Source organism: Trifolium pratense, linkage group LG3, assembly GCF_020283565.1.
Source record: "Trifolium pratense cultivar HEN17-A07 linkage group LG3, ARS_RC_1.1, whole genome shotgun sequence".
NCBI classification, from domain to species: domain Eukaryota; kingdom Viridiplantae; phylum Streptophyta; class Magnoliopsida; order Fabales; family Fabaceae; genus Trifolium; species Trifolium pratense.
In genome coordinates, this window is record NC_060061.1 from 41,111,715 (window position 1) to 41,126,752 (window position 15,038).

General features: G+C 32.9%; 3 protein-coding genes across 3 annotated transcripts; 2 read left to right on the forward strand and 1 right to left on the reverse strand.

The window, feature by feature from the left end:
- Window positions 1-349: 349 nt before the first annotated feature.
- LOC123915832 (glucan endo-1,3-beta-glucosidase 9) lies at window positions 350-5,237 on the reverse strand. Its single transcript, XM_045967088.1, has 2 exons — window positions 4,804-5,237; window positions 350-1,700 (listed from the first exon to the last, which is right to left on the reverse strand). The coding sequence occupies exons 1-2, from the start codon at window positions 5,148-5,150 to the stop codon at window positions 608-610; spliced, it is 1,440 nt and encodes a 479-aa protein (XP_045823044.1). The 5' UTR covers window positions 5,151-5,237; the 3' UTR covers window positions 350-607.
- A 911-nt stretch (window positions 5,238-6,148) lies between these two features.
- On the forward strand, window positions 6,149-9,218 carry LOC123915115. Its single transcript, XM_045966265.1, has 2 exons — window positions 6,149-6,553; window positions 9,201-9,218. Exons 1-2 carry the CDS (start codon window positions 6,149-6,151, stop codon window positions 9,216-9,218), a joined length of 423 nt encoding a protein of 140 aa, XP_045822221.1.
- A 1,978-nt stretch (window positions 9,219-11,196) lies between these two features.
- Window positions 11,197-14,078, forward strand: LOC123916167 (probable lipid phosphate phosphatase 4). The gene is made up of 7 exons (XM_045967551.1): window positions 11,197-11,394; window positions 11,808-11,895; window positions 12,028-12,137; window positions 12,430-12,523; window positions 12,899-13,087; window positions 13,337-13,396; window positions 13,752-14,078. The coding sequence occupies exons 1-7, from the start codon at window positions 11,206-11,208 to the stop codon at window positions 13,895-13,897; spliced, it is 876 nt and encodes a 291-aa protein (XP_045823507.1). The 5' UTR covers window positions 11,197-11,205; the 3' UTR covers window positions 13,898-14,078.
- Window positions 14,079-15,038: the final 960 nt, after the last annotated feature.

Below are 15,038 nucleotides of genomic sequence, written 5' to 3' on the forward strand. Positions count from 1 at the left end.
AACTTAACCCGACATTTTTATATTGAAGACAAACTAGTCTCTGGTCTATTCTAAGTTCTAACAGAGAGACTAATTTGTCCCCAATATGAAAATTTCAGGGATTAATTTGGGTTTTAAAAATTATAAGTTATTTTGCAAAATTATTCTTCATTAAATGGCATGAGAAAGATAAATTAAAAAATTGAAAGAAAATAAAGTAATAAATAATTAAGGGGTAGAAAAAGTTACATCAATGTTTTCATTGGTATTGTAAATAACTTAATTTGGGACAAATTTTTTGTTTTCTAAAAGCAACTTATAATTTAAAGAGAATAAATTACCAAAGAATTCTGAGAGAATAAACTTACAATTGATCAAAATTTAACAATCAATAGAACCTTTCTCAAGAACTACAACTCAATTTCAGGAAATGGTCATTTCATGTTCAACGCATGCAGTGAATAACAGGCAAACCAAAGTGATAACACAAATACTTTAATTACACAAATAAATTAACTTTAAAAAAACCTACCCATTTTTACTTCATCAATAGACATCTACAACAAAATAACCACAGTCCAAGAGCTGCAAAAATTATCCTAACTTTTACTTTAAGTTAAACCTCCAATTATACCAAGAGGGTTATTACAAGTAAAATCATCCATAAGAAACTACACACCCTATAAATTTCTGCATGAGAGGTGTTAATCTCGATCGGAAACCTGCAATGATCCAAGGATGGATCAACGGTCGTGATTAAACCAAGACCACCAAAGTCGCAGCTTTCGGCCTTCTGATCATGCTGCTGATAATAACTATTAAAAGCATATGATATATTACTAGGCCATGTAATGTTAAAGCAAGATCCACCAGAAGATAGTGCAGTACAATCAGCATTTGCACAAGCCTCTAAAGCTTTTGCAGTTGCATTCGACAAGTCTTCATTGTTGTTCACAACACACCATTTAGAAGAAAGATACTCAACATTTTCAGCATTCACAAGGCTCTTTGAACCTTGGCCAAGATCCACGTGGTATTTCGCTTGGCCGTCGAAGGTGAATAAACCCCAATGCCTTTCGAAGTTTCCGGCAGTAATGCTTCTTTGATCTTCGTCGAGAAGGCTATAAATGTATGTTTCGTGTGGTGGCTGATGTGGTCGTAGTGGTGTTCCCGAGCTGCTATGGAGGTGGTTCATTAGACCTTTCATGAAGGTTTCTGCAAGGTACGAGGTTGCGTTGGCAGCTCCATCGGTTGGCCAACCAATCTTTGAAACAACAATTTCCATATTAGAAAATCCTACTTTTGATAAAACAGTAATCACTGTATCGTAGCTCAAATCGAAGCTATTTTTGTATGTTTTGCGGCTGAATTTATGAGGGCGTGCAGTTTCTTTAAAGAGTGAAAAATCTAGTGAAATGTTTTTGGTCTCAAGGAAGGTTACGAATGGAGAAATCGTTACAAAGAAAGGTGATCCGTGTTTGTCGAGGAATGTGAGGAGCTCAATCATGGTTTTGTTGAGGTCAGACCTGAAATGCACTTCGGTGGACGAATTGGATCTAGACTCAAAACTATCAAAGCTGCATGGAACTACAACTTTCACTTTGTTGTCCAATTTTGCTTTCTTTAAAGCGGCTTGAATGTTCATAGCAGCTCCAATTGTGAAGGGATGGAATTGTTCACCGTAACTTTTAAGAAACGGCTCGTCACCAATAGCAACATATCTGCACATGGGTAAAATTTAGAACCATATAAGTAAAGTGAATCATACTTCAATATACATATCCATTTTCTTTCAACTAACAGTAATAATTATTTTTCAGCTAGGTGGCAACCAGAACCGAAAATTTAGCAATTAATGGATAAAAACTGAATAAAGAGAAATAATGGGAAATGTATGATGTATCACTATCATTTATGGAAAAGAAAAATACTATCAGTGGAATAACATTCATACTCGTACAGAGAATAATGCTCTCTCTGCTCGTAACTAACTCACCAATGATTTCCGAGATGCCCTCTCACTCTCCCTCAGTCTCAATATAACAGAATTCATCACACAACTAATCCACCCCTCTCTCTATCTACCATGTCAGGATTCTCTCCCTTCCTCTTATTATTTTTCCTAACATATGTTCCACATACCGTAGGCTTGGGCAGCTGATGTGTCCATTTGAGCACACATTCTCATTCGGGGTCCTAACAGTGGCTCTATCCAGACAGCCAGAACATTCCTCCTAGTCCTACATTATTGTTTTCAGTAACTTGTTCCAATTTTTGTTAGCTGATTAAACGGTTTCCATTATTGTTTTCATTAATTTCTGTCAGAAGATCAAAAAGAACTTCTTCTGGTAGCTGCTGAAACAACTTCTTCTGTGACTTTTGCTAATCCTTCTTCTTCTCTTTCTGACGTTGAACAAGAGCAAGAGGTTGCTATGATGAGCATGATCATGCTTAACAGGGATGTGAGTCACTGGAGTATTCTTCATTCTCTTGCTGCTGAATCCTCTTATAATAAATAGTTCTGTTTGCTTCGAAGCTCGATCTTCTGTTCAAACTAATGTTCTTACTAAATTTGATGCCAACAAGAATCCTACTACTACTATTATCAATATTGCAAAGTTGACGAAACAAAGTGGCAACATGAATTGGGAGTTAGGCAATTCTTTACAAAAATTTCAACTTCATAGGGAAAAAAGATCAGAGCTTTTGGATACTGAAAAAGGACTTGGGATTAACAAAACTGGAGTTTCCATTAAGGGGTTCACCAAAGCTACCAAGTCTGATCTTAATCTCCTAATACACATTTCTCCCTTTAACAATAATGTGGATTGTTTTTTGATATATTTAATTCTTTTCTACTTTCTGAAACAGTATCAAGATATTATTTAGATAAATTGAATGGCATAGAAGAACCATTTATAATGAAATAGGTTCGGGATTTTTTTTTATACAGTGATCAAACAAGGAAGGTAATGCAGAAAAGAAACACAAACTTCATGATGAAAAAAGCACAGTCAAGAAAAGTGGCATTATCTTCTTTTGTTCTTGATAAATGGTCTCCAATTCTGTCATTTTGCAGTTCGTTACTTGTATTTGAATTAAGCTATTTGGCTATGACAACTCTCTTATGCTCATGTAGAGAGAAACCACGTAACTTTTTTGAACAAGCAAAAAGAAACTTGCAACAAGTCTCTGCGAGTGGCCCAACACAAGAGATACATCTTGTAGAATTTGTATTTATGTGTAATGTCTGTGTGTCTAGACAGCGCACAGCTTGTTTGTATTTACTAATAGAAATAGTAATTGATAACAATTAATGCTAATTAATTGATAGGAGAACTAGTAAATCATAATGTTTCATCTCTAATTGATTTTAACACATCTTTGAATAAAGTCTATTGACAGAACTAAAAATAGTTCTATCCGCTGCCTGCCGTCCCAAACGATCACTTTGGACTGTCAAAACATCACAGCAGCAGCCTAGTGTTAGTTACAGTAACTTCTCTGCATCAAACCAATCGCTGAATCCCCAGTTCAGCAATAGAACATGCTTTTGTTCTTCTCCTTTCAGCATCGGCAAAATCCTTATGCCTAAGACAAACTTCGTCCTATCAACAAATCATGTACACCAATATCACTACTCTACTCTTCCACAACACTACCTCCGGCTATTGATTCTTTCATGACAGCCATCGATTCCTCTTTGTTATTGGATAACAGCTCACACCTTCAATAGTCTTGATCACAGGAGTTTTATTTTGTATAATTGTCCTGTCAAGATTAGCTTTTATTGTTGCGATGTTTTCTTCCTTATTTGTTGTGTGAATCAGTGTATATATTGTAAGGGATCTCAACACTGAAATGCAAGCATTCTATTATAACAATTGAAGACCTGTTATATTTGTTTCATGCCAATGCCATAGATCATACCTTACACCATTTAATTTACTGCTTTTATTTGCAATAAACATTGGCAGTGCTAATTTTAGTTCTTTTATCCCTTAGTCACAGTAGCTACATTTAACTTTGACACATTCCGACTCTGCTACGTCTTCCCTAAACATATCATGATCTTATCTTTGTCTCCTATTTTATCATTTAACACTTTTACAAACCTGCACAACCATAGCAACACCCCATCCAGATTAACCTCACATTGATTATATGCCTGTCTGAAATCCAGCTCAATCTTACCAAACACCATTAAGTTGCAATCCATATCTACGTTTTCACAACCCTAACTTCTCTCCTCCCTGCTGATTTTGTCATGTTCCCCTTGCATTCCAACATCGCCTGTATTTTAATTTAATCTAGAGCTCGCAGACAACATTGTCAGTTTTCGCCACTATACCACTGACTTAACTAATCGAAGTGTGTTCGGTTTCCAACACGACATCGACAGATGTGATTACATTAAATTAATTAATTTTTTAAAATTATTACCAATGTCGACGTGTCGGTGTCAGCATCATGTCTGGTGTCTGTATATGTGTCAGTGCTTCATAGGTTTAGGCATCAATGGGAGATTGAGTACTCAAAAACCCTACTCAGTTGACACCTATGTCATTGTTTGTTCTATAATCAATAAACATTCCTCATTCATTTAATAATTCTTGTTTCACTCTATAGTCTATACTAATAACTAAGTCTTTAAATTGTTACCAAAGGCCATTACAACAAATATGAAAAATAGGGGGAAAAAAAAAACAAAATAGTCATCAATGTATTAAGAATTAAATAATATAAAATAGGAAAATACACAATTAGAAGAAAAACACAACAAGAAGACAAAACAATAAATAGGAACAAAGAAAAGTGACATACTCAATTTTAGCAGCACCACCACCATTAGAAACATAGCGAGTAACATTATCATGAACCCAACTATCAGCAGCTTTTCTAGAAGAATTCAAGCTTTTAAGCATAACATTAGGAACACCAACAGTGACACCAATGTTAGACCCAGAAAGAGCTTGAAGAACATCAGGTTTTGCATCAAACAGTTTAACTTTATTGATGTTGTTGGACTTCAAAAGCTTCACTACTTTAACGGGTGATAGAGGGTGAGAAGCCATGGTTCCCCAGTTTACACCTATGGCTTCAGATACAGAGGGTATGTTGAAAATGGTGAAGAAGAAGAAGAAGATGAAGGAAGAAACGGTAGTGGACATTGTTGAAGTGAATTTGGGATTTTTGAGGAAACTGGGAAAGGTTTTTCTGGGGTTAGTGGTGGTAGCATTTGAGGGTGCTTTTTAAGCGTTGTATTGGTGGAAAATGTTACTTAAAGTACATTTGAATTTTCTGTGTAATTATTTGTTTTTTTTATTAATCCATTATTTTTTAGGAGAAGATGATCTAATAATTTAGAGTTCGGGAGATAAATAAAATTTGATCATTTGAACTCAATAATTTACTTTTACCTCTGTAAAGTAGACGAGTTTTAAGGGGGTGTATTCAATTAGGATTTCAATGAATTTTAAAAGATTTTTTATGATGACAAAATCTTGTGGTATTTAATTATGATTTTAAAAGACTTTAAAAAAGTCTAGTGGTATTCAATTAGGATTTTAAAAGACTTTAAAACAGTCTACTGATATTCAATCAACACTCTTTACAACTTACAAAAAGTCTTGTGGTATTCAAAAGTATTCTAATTTCGATGGATTGTTTAAAAAATAGGATTTTGATGGACTTTTTAGTGAATTTTGAGCTACAAAAAGTCTTTCCTCATATCATGAGATTTCTATTAGAATATAAAACCGTTATTGTATCATTATTGTATCATTATTTGTATCATTATATTAGGAGATGCCATATTAATTTATATTGATTAGGAAATTATTTTGATGAGTCAACACTGACTCAATATGGTTGTACATATACTGATTATGGCATAATGAAATGATCAAGGAAACAATTCTATTATGGTATCAATAGCCTCACCCTCTTAGCAACCCTAAGTTCATTGTTCTGTTTCATCCAAAAAAAAAAACCAACGCCGCCAGCAAATATGTTTCTTCTAAATAGTTAGTGGTGCACCATATTTGTTCCTCAAACAATATTATATCATCATCCAGTATTATACTATAATAATCATCCACCGCATATACTTTGTAACCCACTTTTGAAACCAATTGTCTCCTATTTTTACATTACAACCAAACTCACCATGGCAGATCACTCGATCTCCCGCACTCCTTCCCCAAAACCAGCATCTGAAAATATTCCTTCTAAAACCATTAATCACACAATTCATCCAGCCCTCACAGTCACCAACATCACAAACTTCATTAAAATCACTCTTGATATCGAGAAAAGTCAATACAACACATGGTCTGAGTTGTTCAAAATTCATGCTCAGGCATACGAGGTTCTTGATCATATAATTCCTCCCACCGAAACAAATACTACCTCCTCTTCACCATCCCTCAAAGAAACTGACCCAACCTTGTGGAAACGTCTTGATGCCATTGTTTTACAATGGATTTATGGTACTATTTCCACCGATCTCCTCCACACCATCATTGAACGTGACTCTACTGCCCAACAAGCTTGGAACCGCCTTTTTGACATGGTATCAGAGCCTCTATGACTAAGTGGTCTAGAGTTCGATCCCCGCTCCCCTCACTTTCTAATTAAAAAAAAGTGGAATTTAAGCATATGGTAGGTGGGCCTATGCATTATCCACGCTTCAAGCCCAAGTGGGCTCTTGCGTGAGGGGGCGTGTTAGAAATAATATAAAACCATTGATATGATTCTATCCTAACACCTTAAGGTTTTGGGATAATCGGTTATTTGACAATTTCCATGGATTCTCATTTTTTTTATTTCTTTCACCTTTCCTCATGTTTCTATTTCATGTTTCGTGATTATCTCATGTTTTTTATATCGCTTATTTTCTCCTCATCTCTCTATCATGTTTCCTCTTCATGGTTGTCCCGCTATCATAGATAGTGTCACCTTTATATTAGTATTCCCATCATCAATAAAAAAAATCTATTAAATACTCATTGTGAATCATGTTTATTTCTTCTTCCACCGTAAAGACAAGGAGTACCAATAGAGAACCTTCATGACTCAATCTTTAATAAAAAAAAAAAAAATCACTACTGATAACAAAAAAGAGAAAATTTTGGGATTTTTTTAAACAAAATTGCTGCATTTAATTTAAAATTCAATGTCTTTTAAAATCCAATAAATCCATAAAGTCTTCCAAATCCTATAAAATCTTACCATATAAATCCATTGAAATTCAAATTAAAAATCTTAATAGTCTTTTAAAATCCTAAAAGTCATTAAAATCATGCACAATCTTTTAAAATTCACAAGACTTTTTTATGCAAAAATTGTCTTTCAAAATCCTAATCCAATACACCCCCCTTAGTTTACTCCTAAAAAAAATTTGGATTATTCATGTAATGTGAAGATTCTCCGGTTTACCCTCATGGAAAATGTTGACCTAAGATTCCACAAAAATGATGATGACACATGGTTAGTCAGAGGGTAAATCAAAACTCGCTAACATTACAGGTAAACCAAAACTCGCCTACTTTTTAGAGTAAAAACCTATTTACCCATTACTTTTATGTTTTAGTAAAAAAAAATAATTAGTTTTATATAATTAATTTTTGTATAAGGGTAAACCAACTAATTGATACTAATCCCATAGCCAAACATGAAATTATTAGGTCTCTTCTTTTTTTTTTTCTAAGAATCAAAGGATATTAGTATGTGTTTTGAATAGAAATTATTATTAATGTATAATATTACATTTTCTATTATAATAACTCACATTTTCACACCCAAAATCTGTCCAAAAAATATGGCTTTCAATTTTCAATGTAATTTTATTTGTTTTTTTTAGTATCCGATTCATCAGAACGTCTAATCTGGTTCGGGGCCAGTCTAGCATAAAGTGATTTTAGCCCCCTTTCGATTGTAGTTACGGAGGATCGAACTGTGGTCATTCCCTCTAAGTCCAGCGTTAATCACCACTAAACTAATTAACGATTTTATTTGATTTTTTCTTAAGTGTATCCTCCTATTATATTTATTTCACATTTATGAGAATAAATATGCATTAATAGTTACCAAAAATGAATTGATTTAACTAAAGATCTTGATCTCATAAGCCGATAGTATGACAATAAAATCCATACATGCAAGTATTTGCCCGAAATCGCCTCGACTTTGACGGATAAGCCTGGTTTGATTGGATTTGGGTTTGAATTTTTTCCGATTTCAAAAGACTGAGGTAGGGCGCGTAATGAAAACATTGACACTCATCCTGAATCCGCCTTGATTATACTGAAATCATATTTTACTACTACTACTATTACTACTACTATTAAATTAGAAATCCTTAAACAAACTCTTCAATTATTTTCATATGTTTATTTTTATTTTTAAGTTCAGTATTAAATAAATTGCTTTCTCTATTTTTTCCTTTATCTATAAAAGAAATGATATTGTTGAAACAAAATAGTTTTAAATTTTTAACTTTTTTTTAATAAAAAAAAGGCTAAATACATCATGGGATCCTATAAGTTTCGCGTTTGTAACAGTTATGTCTTTTAAGTTTTAGGTAACAAATAGGTTATTTATGTTTCTAAATTCTAATTTATTGCATTGTTACCCTTCTATTTAACTTTCGTTACTTTGTTGCACCGTGGCGGTGGCGGTTAACGTTGACTTCTACCATGAATCATGATGGGTATTTTGATGAAAAAGACACATATGTAGAAGAGATTAACTAAAAGGGTAACAATGCAACAAGAGTTCCCAATGGAAGACAACTGGAAGGGTAACTGTGCAACAAATTAAAAACTTAAATGACATATTTGTTACGTAAAAAACTTAAATGACATATATGTTACAACGTGAAACTTGTGACCCTTCAATGCATTTAGCCTAAAAAAAATACCAAACTTGATGGGGGTGAGGCGAAATGGGGATATCATAACCCCATCACTTATCAAGGATGCTTGAACCCAAGCCGGATATGCATTTTTATTTTATTTTTCAACCTCCTTGAGAATTGGGACAGTATTGGGGATACTCGAATTTAATGGGTTTGAGTTTGGGAGAGCAAAATCCGTCCCCATCCCGTTGTCAAACCTCGGGTGGTCAGACGTTCGATTAGTCATCGCTAATAACAGTAAATTTTGTTACAATAGTTATTTGATGGAGTTAGCTATGACTAACTCTTGTGTGCTCTATAGGTTATCTATGGAGATTAGTCATCACTAATAAAAGTAAAAAAATTGTACTTGCGACGATGGTTAATAGAATTGTATTTTTTATTTCAAGTAAATCTTTTTTATTTTACATTATTTCAAGTATACTTTGTATTTTACTACGTGTAAAATTTTAAATGCAAAAATTATTGTGTTACTAGTGTTCGTTAAAAAAAATTATTGTGTTACTTGTGAAGAAATGTTATTTTTTGTTTTTTTCTAAAGGTAAACTTACTCCCTCCATACTAAATTATAAGACACTTTGAGAAGAAAAAAAAATTGTACTATATTAACTATTTATTACTCTATCTTTTTTCAATTCTTCAATTTATCATTCATATATCATTAATGAAGGACAGTTTGGTAAACTAACTCATAATTTATCTTTTCTATACGACATTAATTAGATGTGGTGCAACAAAGCGCCACGTGCAAAACCGGTTCTTTAATAGCGAGTTACATGACCAGGTGAAGTTCAACCTCTGTTATGAAATGGAAGGAAACTTCGATCATGGATGGAAGAGTGTGTGGGCTATGGCCTGCCACTCGCTTTGGTTATGGAGGAATAAACTATAAAGAACAACATAATGAAAATTGTATCCGTCCTTTGAGGCCACACAACTATATTTTTATATATGGAGTAAAAGAATATAGGGAGGCGCAGTGATTGATAAGGAGAAAGATATGAGGTATATATATAGGATGGAAGAAACAAGTTGTTGGGTGGATTAAATTAAACACCGATGAGTCTTGTTCTGAAGATGGAAAAATAGGTTTTGGGGGTGTGTTGAGAGGTGGCGAAGGTGGATGGTTGGGAGATTTTCCTAAATTCATTGGAATAGGAAATGTTTATTTAGCGGAGTTGTGGGGAGTGCTATAAGGGTTGAAACTTGCTAGAAGTCTAAATTTTAGAGCGGTAGAGGTAAATGTAGATTTTATGGAGGTAGTTCAAGCTATTTCTCAAGATGGAAGAGGGAGTCCTGCCGGAAGTGCACTTGTCCAAAAAATGAGACAGATGTTGGCTCTTGAATGGGAGGTTGAGTTATAACTTATAAGTAGCTTTTGTAAAAAAAAAAAAAAAACTTATAAGTAGCCTTTTTGACAACGAATTATAAGTATAATATAACCACATTCTAAATATAGATCTCAAGATGCAATTATTTCTCACATCATTCATCAGACTTTGTTATATTCTGAAGCTTTTGTCATAGTTTTACATTTGACGACATTGGGCGTGCGGTTTGCAGAACGCACGTCCCCTGTCTTTCTCAGAAAAGCTTCAAGTTTTTTTTGTTGATCAAATAACTTTTGGCGGAAGAAAAGCTTTGTGTTTAAAGGTTCATTTCTTTTCTTCAGGCTCTTCATATTTTTATTTATTTATCTATAATAAGTTCTATAATATATGTTTATCAATGTTCATGATCTGCATGCTTATATCCATATCATTGATTGATATGTTGTATTTCAATTCCTTTTGTCATTATATGTAATTGATTGTTATTCCCAATTATCAATTCCTTTTCACGGTACCATGGCACTGTGGCATGAAAGTTTCATTTTATAACTTGTAAAATTCACAACAATATATAAACATATAGTGATAGTTAATGTGTCACCATAATTTCGTCAAATTTACTGTAATTCCAAACATGGAACAAACTTAAAAGTCAATTTAGACAAGAAAAACATTATATTATTCATTTAGTGGTTATATTTTCTCCATCGTTTTTAAAGTGTATTTAGGAGTGTAAGCATGTATAATATTTAAAAATATATTGTAGAATCTATTTTCTTCTTCCTCTGTTTTTTTTTTTTTTTTTAATTATTCCTGAAAATTGTCTTTAGTTCAAATTCTTTGTAAGAATATACCAGTCTATTAATCTGAAAATGAAAATAATAATTCGGTAATACTTAATGGTACTTTAGCCTATTAAAAATTATGAATACTGAAATATCAAACAATTTTTTTTTGTAGCCAAAATTGAAAAATATGGCTCAGTCACCAGGAACAAAGTTGGTACTAAGTCATATGCATGATTGGCTTATTATACTGCTTCTTGCTGCTATAGACGGATTATTGAACATGATAGAACCTTTTCATCGCTATGTTGGTAAAGACATGATGCAAGATCTTATGTTTCCATTTAAAGAAGACACTATACCTATGTGGGGTGTCCCAGTAAGTGCTTCTTCTCATGCCAATAATCATCCATAGTTTTAAATTGCAGTCACAATATAATGCTTTTAGATATTTCTATAACAATATTGTCAATGTGGTTGCATCAGTCACATTTTTTTTATATAGACTAGATATATCAGATATTCGATAAATTTGAAGAGCGAGCCACACACAAGCCTCTTGTGGCCATGGCTCTTATTGCATTTTTTTGGTTTAGTAGCGTAGTGATTAGACTTGCATACTATAAGTGTAGAAAAGTGAGAAATCTGAGGTTCAAACCTCAATTCTGTAAATAATATTCCTAATAGCTATCGACTGAGTTACTTTTGTGGGACATGTAACATAATTTTATGGTGGTGTGCTCTTTATAATTTAATGAAACAAACTTAACTAAATGTTATTTTTTTGAACAGATCTTATCCATTATTATCCCCATTCTCATCTTTATTGCTTTTTACATGGTTCGAAGGGATATCTATGATTTACACCATGCAACATTGGGTACTTTCTTATGCTCTCTTGGTCTAATTTTTTTTTTTAATTTTATTTTTTTATGAAATTTATTGTGTAGTTTAATTAGCTTTTGACATTTTGTATCACATTGGAACAATTTCTTTCGTTTGGAATATTTAGGCATCTTGTTTGCTAGCTTAATAACGGGAGTTATCACGGATTGCATCAAAGATGCTGTTGGTAGACCAAGACCAAACTTTTTCCAAAGGTGTTTCCCAAACAAAATACCGGTTGGTTTTTCGTTCCTTCAGTCACATTACTTATTCAATAAATCCGAGAAAAAGAATTTTTGGTTATATATAAGATCGGGGAATATTTGAAACTAACAAAATTTTAAAATCTTGATTGCTTTGATTCTTTTAGGTTGGTTAATTTAGTATCTAAAATTGTCTTAGAAATAAAATAGTTGAATATTTTCAATTTCTCAATATTTTTTGTAGACCAAACAAAATCTCTAATTTCAAGAACTAAATTGGATAATCACTTTTGTTCATCATATTTTCTTGCCTTTGGTTTGTGCAGGAATTTGATAAAGAAACGGGTGATGTTATATGTAATGGGATTAAGGCAGTTATAAAGGAAGGATACAAAAGTTTTCCTAGTGGCCATACATCATGTAAGTAGTAGAATACCTATATAGTTGTGTATCTTTTTTGGCTAATTGATAATTGGTGAAATGATACAATTTAGAAGATAATATGAAGCACAAATACCATACATGACACTTACATTGACACGTAGAGAATGTTGATTTGTATAATTATTTAAGAAAATAAAAGTGATTAAATGTAATCACATGTGTTAGTGTTATGTCGGTGTTTATGAGACATTAGACATACCTTTAATTTGAAGTCTTTATTTTGCATTGTGAATATTGATTTAGTATTGAATGTCAAGATTATATATAATCCCTTGTGCAAGACTATTTTTTTAATGATATGATATTTATTTTTCTAAATTGGTGATTAATAAATGTTTAACCAAAATGCAGGGTCTTTTGCTGGTCTTGGTTTCCTTTCATGGTATTTATCAGGCAAAATTAGAGTGTTTGATCGTAGGGGCCATATTGGAAAATTTAGTATAGTCTTGCTTCCTTTACTAATTGCTGCTCTTATTGGAGTTACACGAGTAGATGATTATTGGCATCATTGGACTGATGTGTTTACCGGAGGTTTTATAGGTTAGTAGCTACATTTATTATGCCATGTTTGATATCAGAATTACGGTGATTAACCGTAATTTTTCACCTAATAAAATTAAATTGAGTTACTGTGATTCTCATATTCATCGTGATACCAAACCTATAATATATTTGGATAGATATAGATTCATATATATTACAATACATTGCATATTTAATTTGATATTTATTTTTGTCCCTATCCCTATATAAGGTTATGTTGATTTTTTTCTAATGTGTTGTTTATAGGAATTGTTGTGTCTTCAAGCTGCTATTTGCTACTCTTTCCTTTTCCTACTTTTTCCCAAGGTACGTATCATTGTAAACTACTATATCACCAATGAAAATTTAGTTGGTCAATGTGTTGAGGAGTCTGGGGAAGTTTAGTTGATATTGGATGGAGATATAGTGTCTCTCTTTTTTATGATCTGAATTATTTAATTTGACTTTCTCTCAAACTTTCCCGAACTTCCCACCAAAAACATATACAAAGACACATAGAATGACTTTAATAATAACACTTTAGTTAGAGTGAGAAATGAGAACAAATAACTCCAACCGTAGAATCCTACTTAATTTTTTTTTTTTTTTTTTTATAAGCGAATCCTATTTAATGTAAAGACGACTCAAATTTATTACTTAACTTTTTTCTGCAAATGTGTAGGTTGGGCACCTCATGCATTTTTTTACATGTTGGAAGAGGGTGGTGGTGAATCTCCACAACCAGATAGTCAAACTCCATCATTAGTACGGCAAGAAGACTTCTCAGCGGAGTTGGATGCAATGGAAAGTGGAAAACGATATATATAATTAGTGATTTTCTTCATTATTTAGCAAATAGCAACAATTTTAGTAAGAGTTTAAATGATGCGCACCGTCGGTGTAAATTAATTTTATCATGACAATCAATAATAGTGGTTCAATCTTCCATGTCATATCAAGAAAGTGGAGTGAAATGAGGTAACGTGGCAGAAAACATAGTTATAATTGATTGACATTGTAAAGTTAGTTTATATTGTCTTGCATATTCCTTTTTCTCTTTTTTTAATCGCATGAACTATAAATTAAAAGTTAGATTTTGTTTTAAAACAATAAAAATTAGTAGTGACTCAATTAGGAGGCGAGTATTTCCAATCTCACTTGATTCACAACTTATTTAAAATATTAATTAAACAAAGAGCACTACTATATATCAAACACATGAAATTTGATGAAAGTTGGAAACCACTCACCATACAAGGGTAGTATGGTGATATAGAAAACATATAATGGATAGATTGGTTATACTAAAAAATAGTACAGCTTTCTCGTTGTCCTCTTCTCCTAATAAATATTAGAAGAAATTTACATATTTACCCTTCGATTTATAACTGATTCAAAATGGTGAGAATGATATTTTTGTCTAAATATAAAAGGTGCGCATTGCTAATTTATAACTTCTTGTTTTTAGGTGGGTGTAAATTAGCCCCTTATATATTGTATGTATCATGTAATGTTATTAGTTGTATGCTACCAAATGAAATGAAAGGAAGTTTAGTGTACATACCTTTGCAACGATTATTTCGTAGGGTTTCGTGTTGATAATATGTTATAAAACTAGTTCTAAAGAATAACAAGAATAGAGATGAAGGAGAGAAAGGGAGAAGAGAAAAAAAATAAACTTTGTATTTCATATTTGTTCTGGACTGGGCCTAGAGCTGGCCCAAATCCACTCTTACTCGGACAGCCTAGTAAGACGAGTCGTCCTCGTCCGCGTCATCAAAGTAGTACTCCATCTATCCAGGACGCGTGCTCATCAGAGCATATCCACTTCCCTTGGAACAGCTCATCCCAGGATGAGGACCAATAACGGTCTCTCCATCTACAGAGAAATCATGCCAGTCACTCTTAATAGGCTGCTCAACACGGCCCATTAAGGGGAGCTTTGGCCTAGTGTTTGGGGCTCTATAAA

Excerpts from the sequence above, each read along its gene's own strand:
- LOC123915832 (XM_045967088.1), bottom strand. The coding sequence starts at position 5,150 with ATGTCCACTACCGTTTCTTCCTTCATCTTCTTCTTCTTCTTCACCATT. Across the intron at positions 1,701-4,803 it reads GGTGGTGCTGCTAAAATTGA|ATATGTTGCTATTGGTGACG; the intron begins GTATGTCACTTT and ends ACCCATGTGCAG.
- LOC123915115 (XM_045966265.1), top strand. The coding sequence starts at position 6,149 with ATGGCAGATCACTCGATCTCCCGCACTCCTTCCCCAAAACCAGCATCT.
- LOC123916167 (XM_045967551.1), top strand. The coding sequence starts at position 11,206 with ATGGCTCAGTCACCAGGAACAAAGTTGGTACTAAGTCATATGCATGAT. Across the intron at positions 11,395-11,807 it reads TACCTATGTGGGGTGTCCCA|ATCTTATCCATTATTATCCC; the intron begins GTAAGTGCTTCT and ends TTTTTTGAACAG. Across the intron at positions 13,397-13,751 it reads TTTTCCTACTTTTTCCCAAG|GTTGGGCACCTCATGCATTT; the intron begins GTACGTATCATT and ends GCAAATGTGTAG.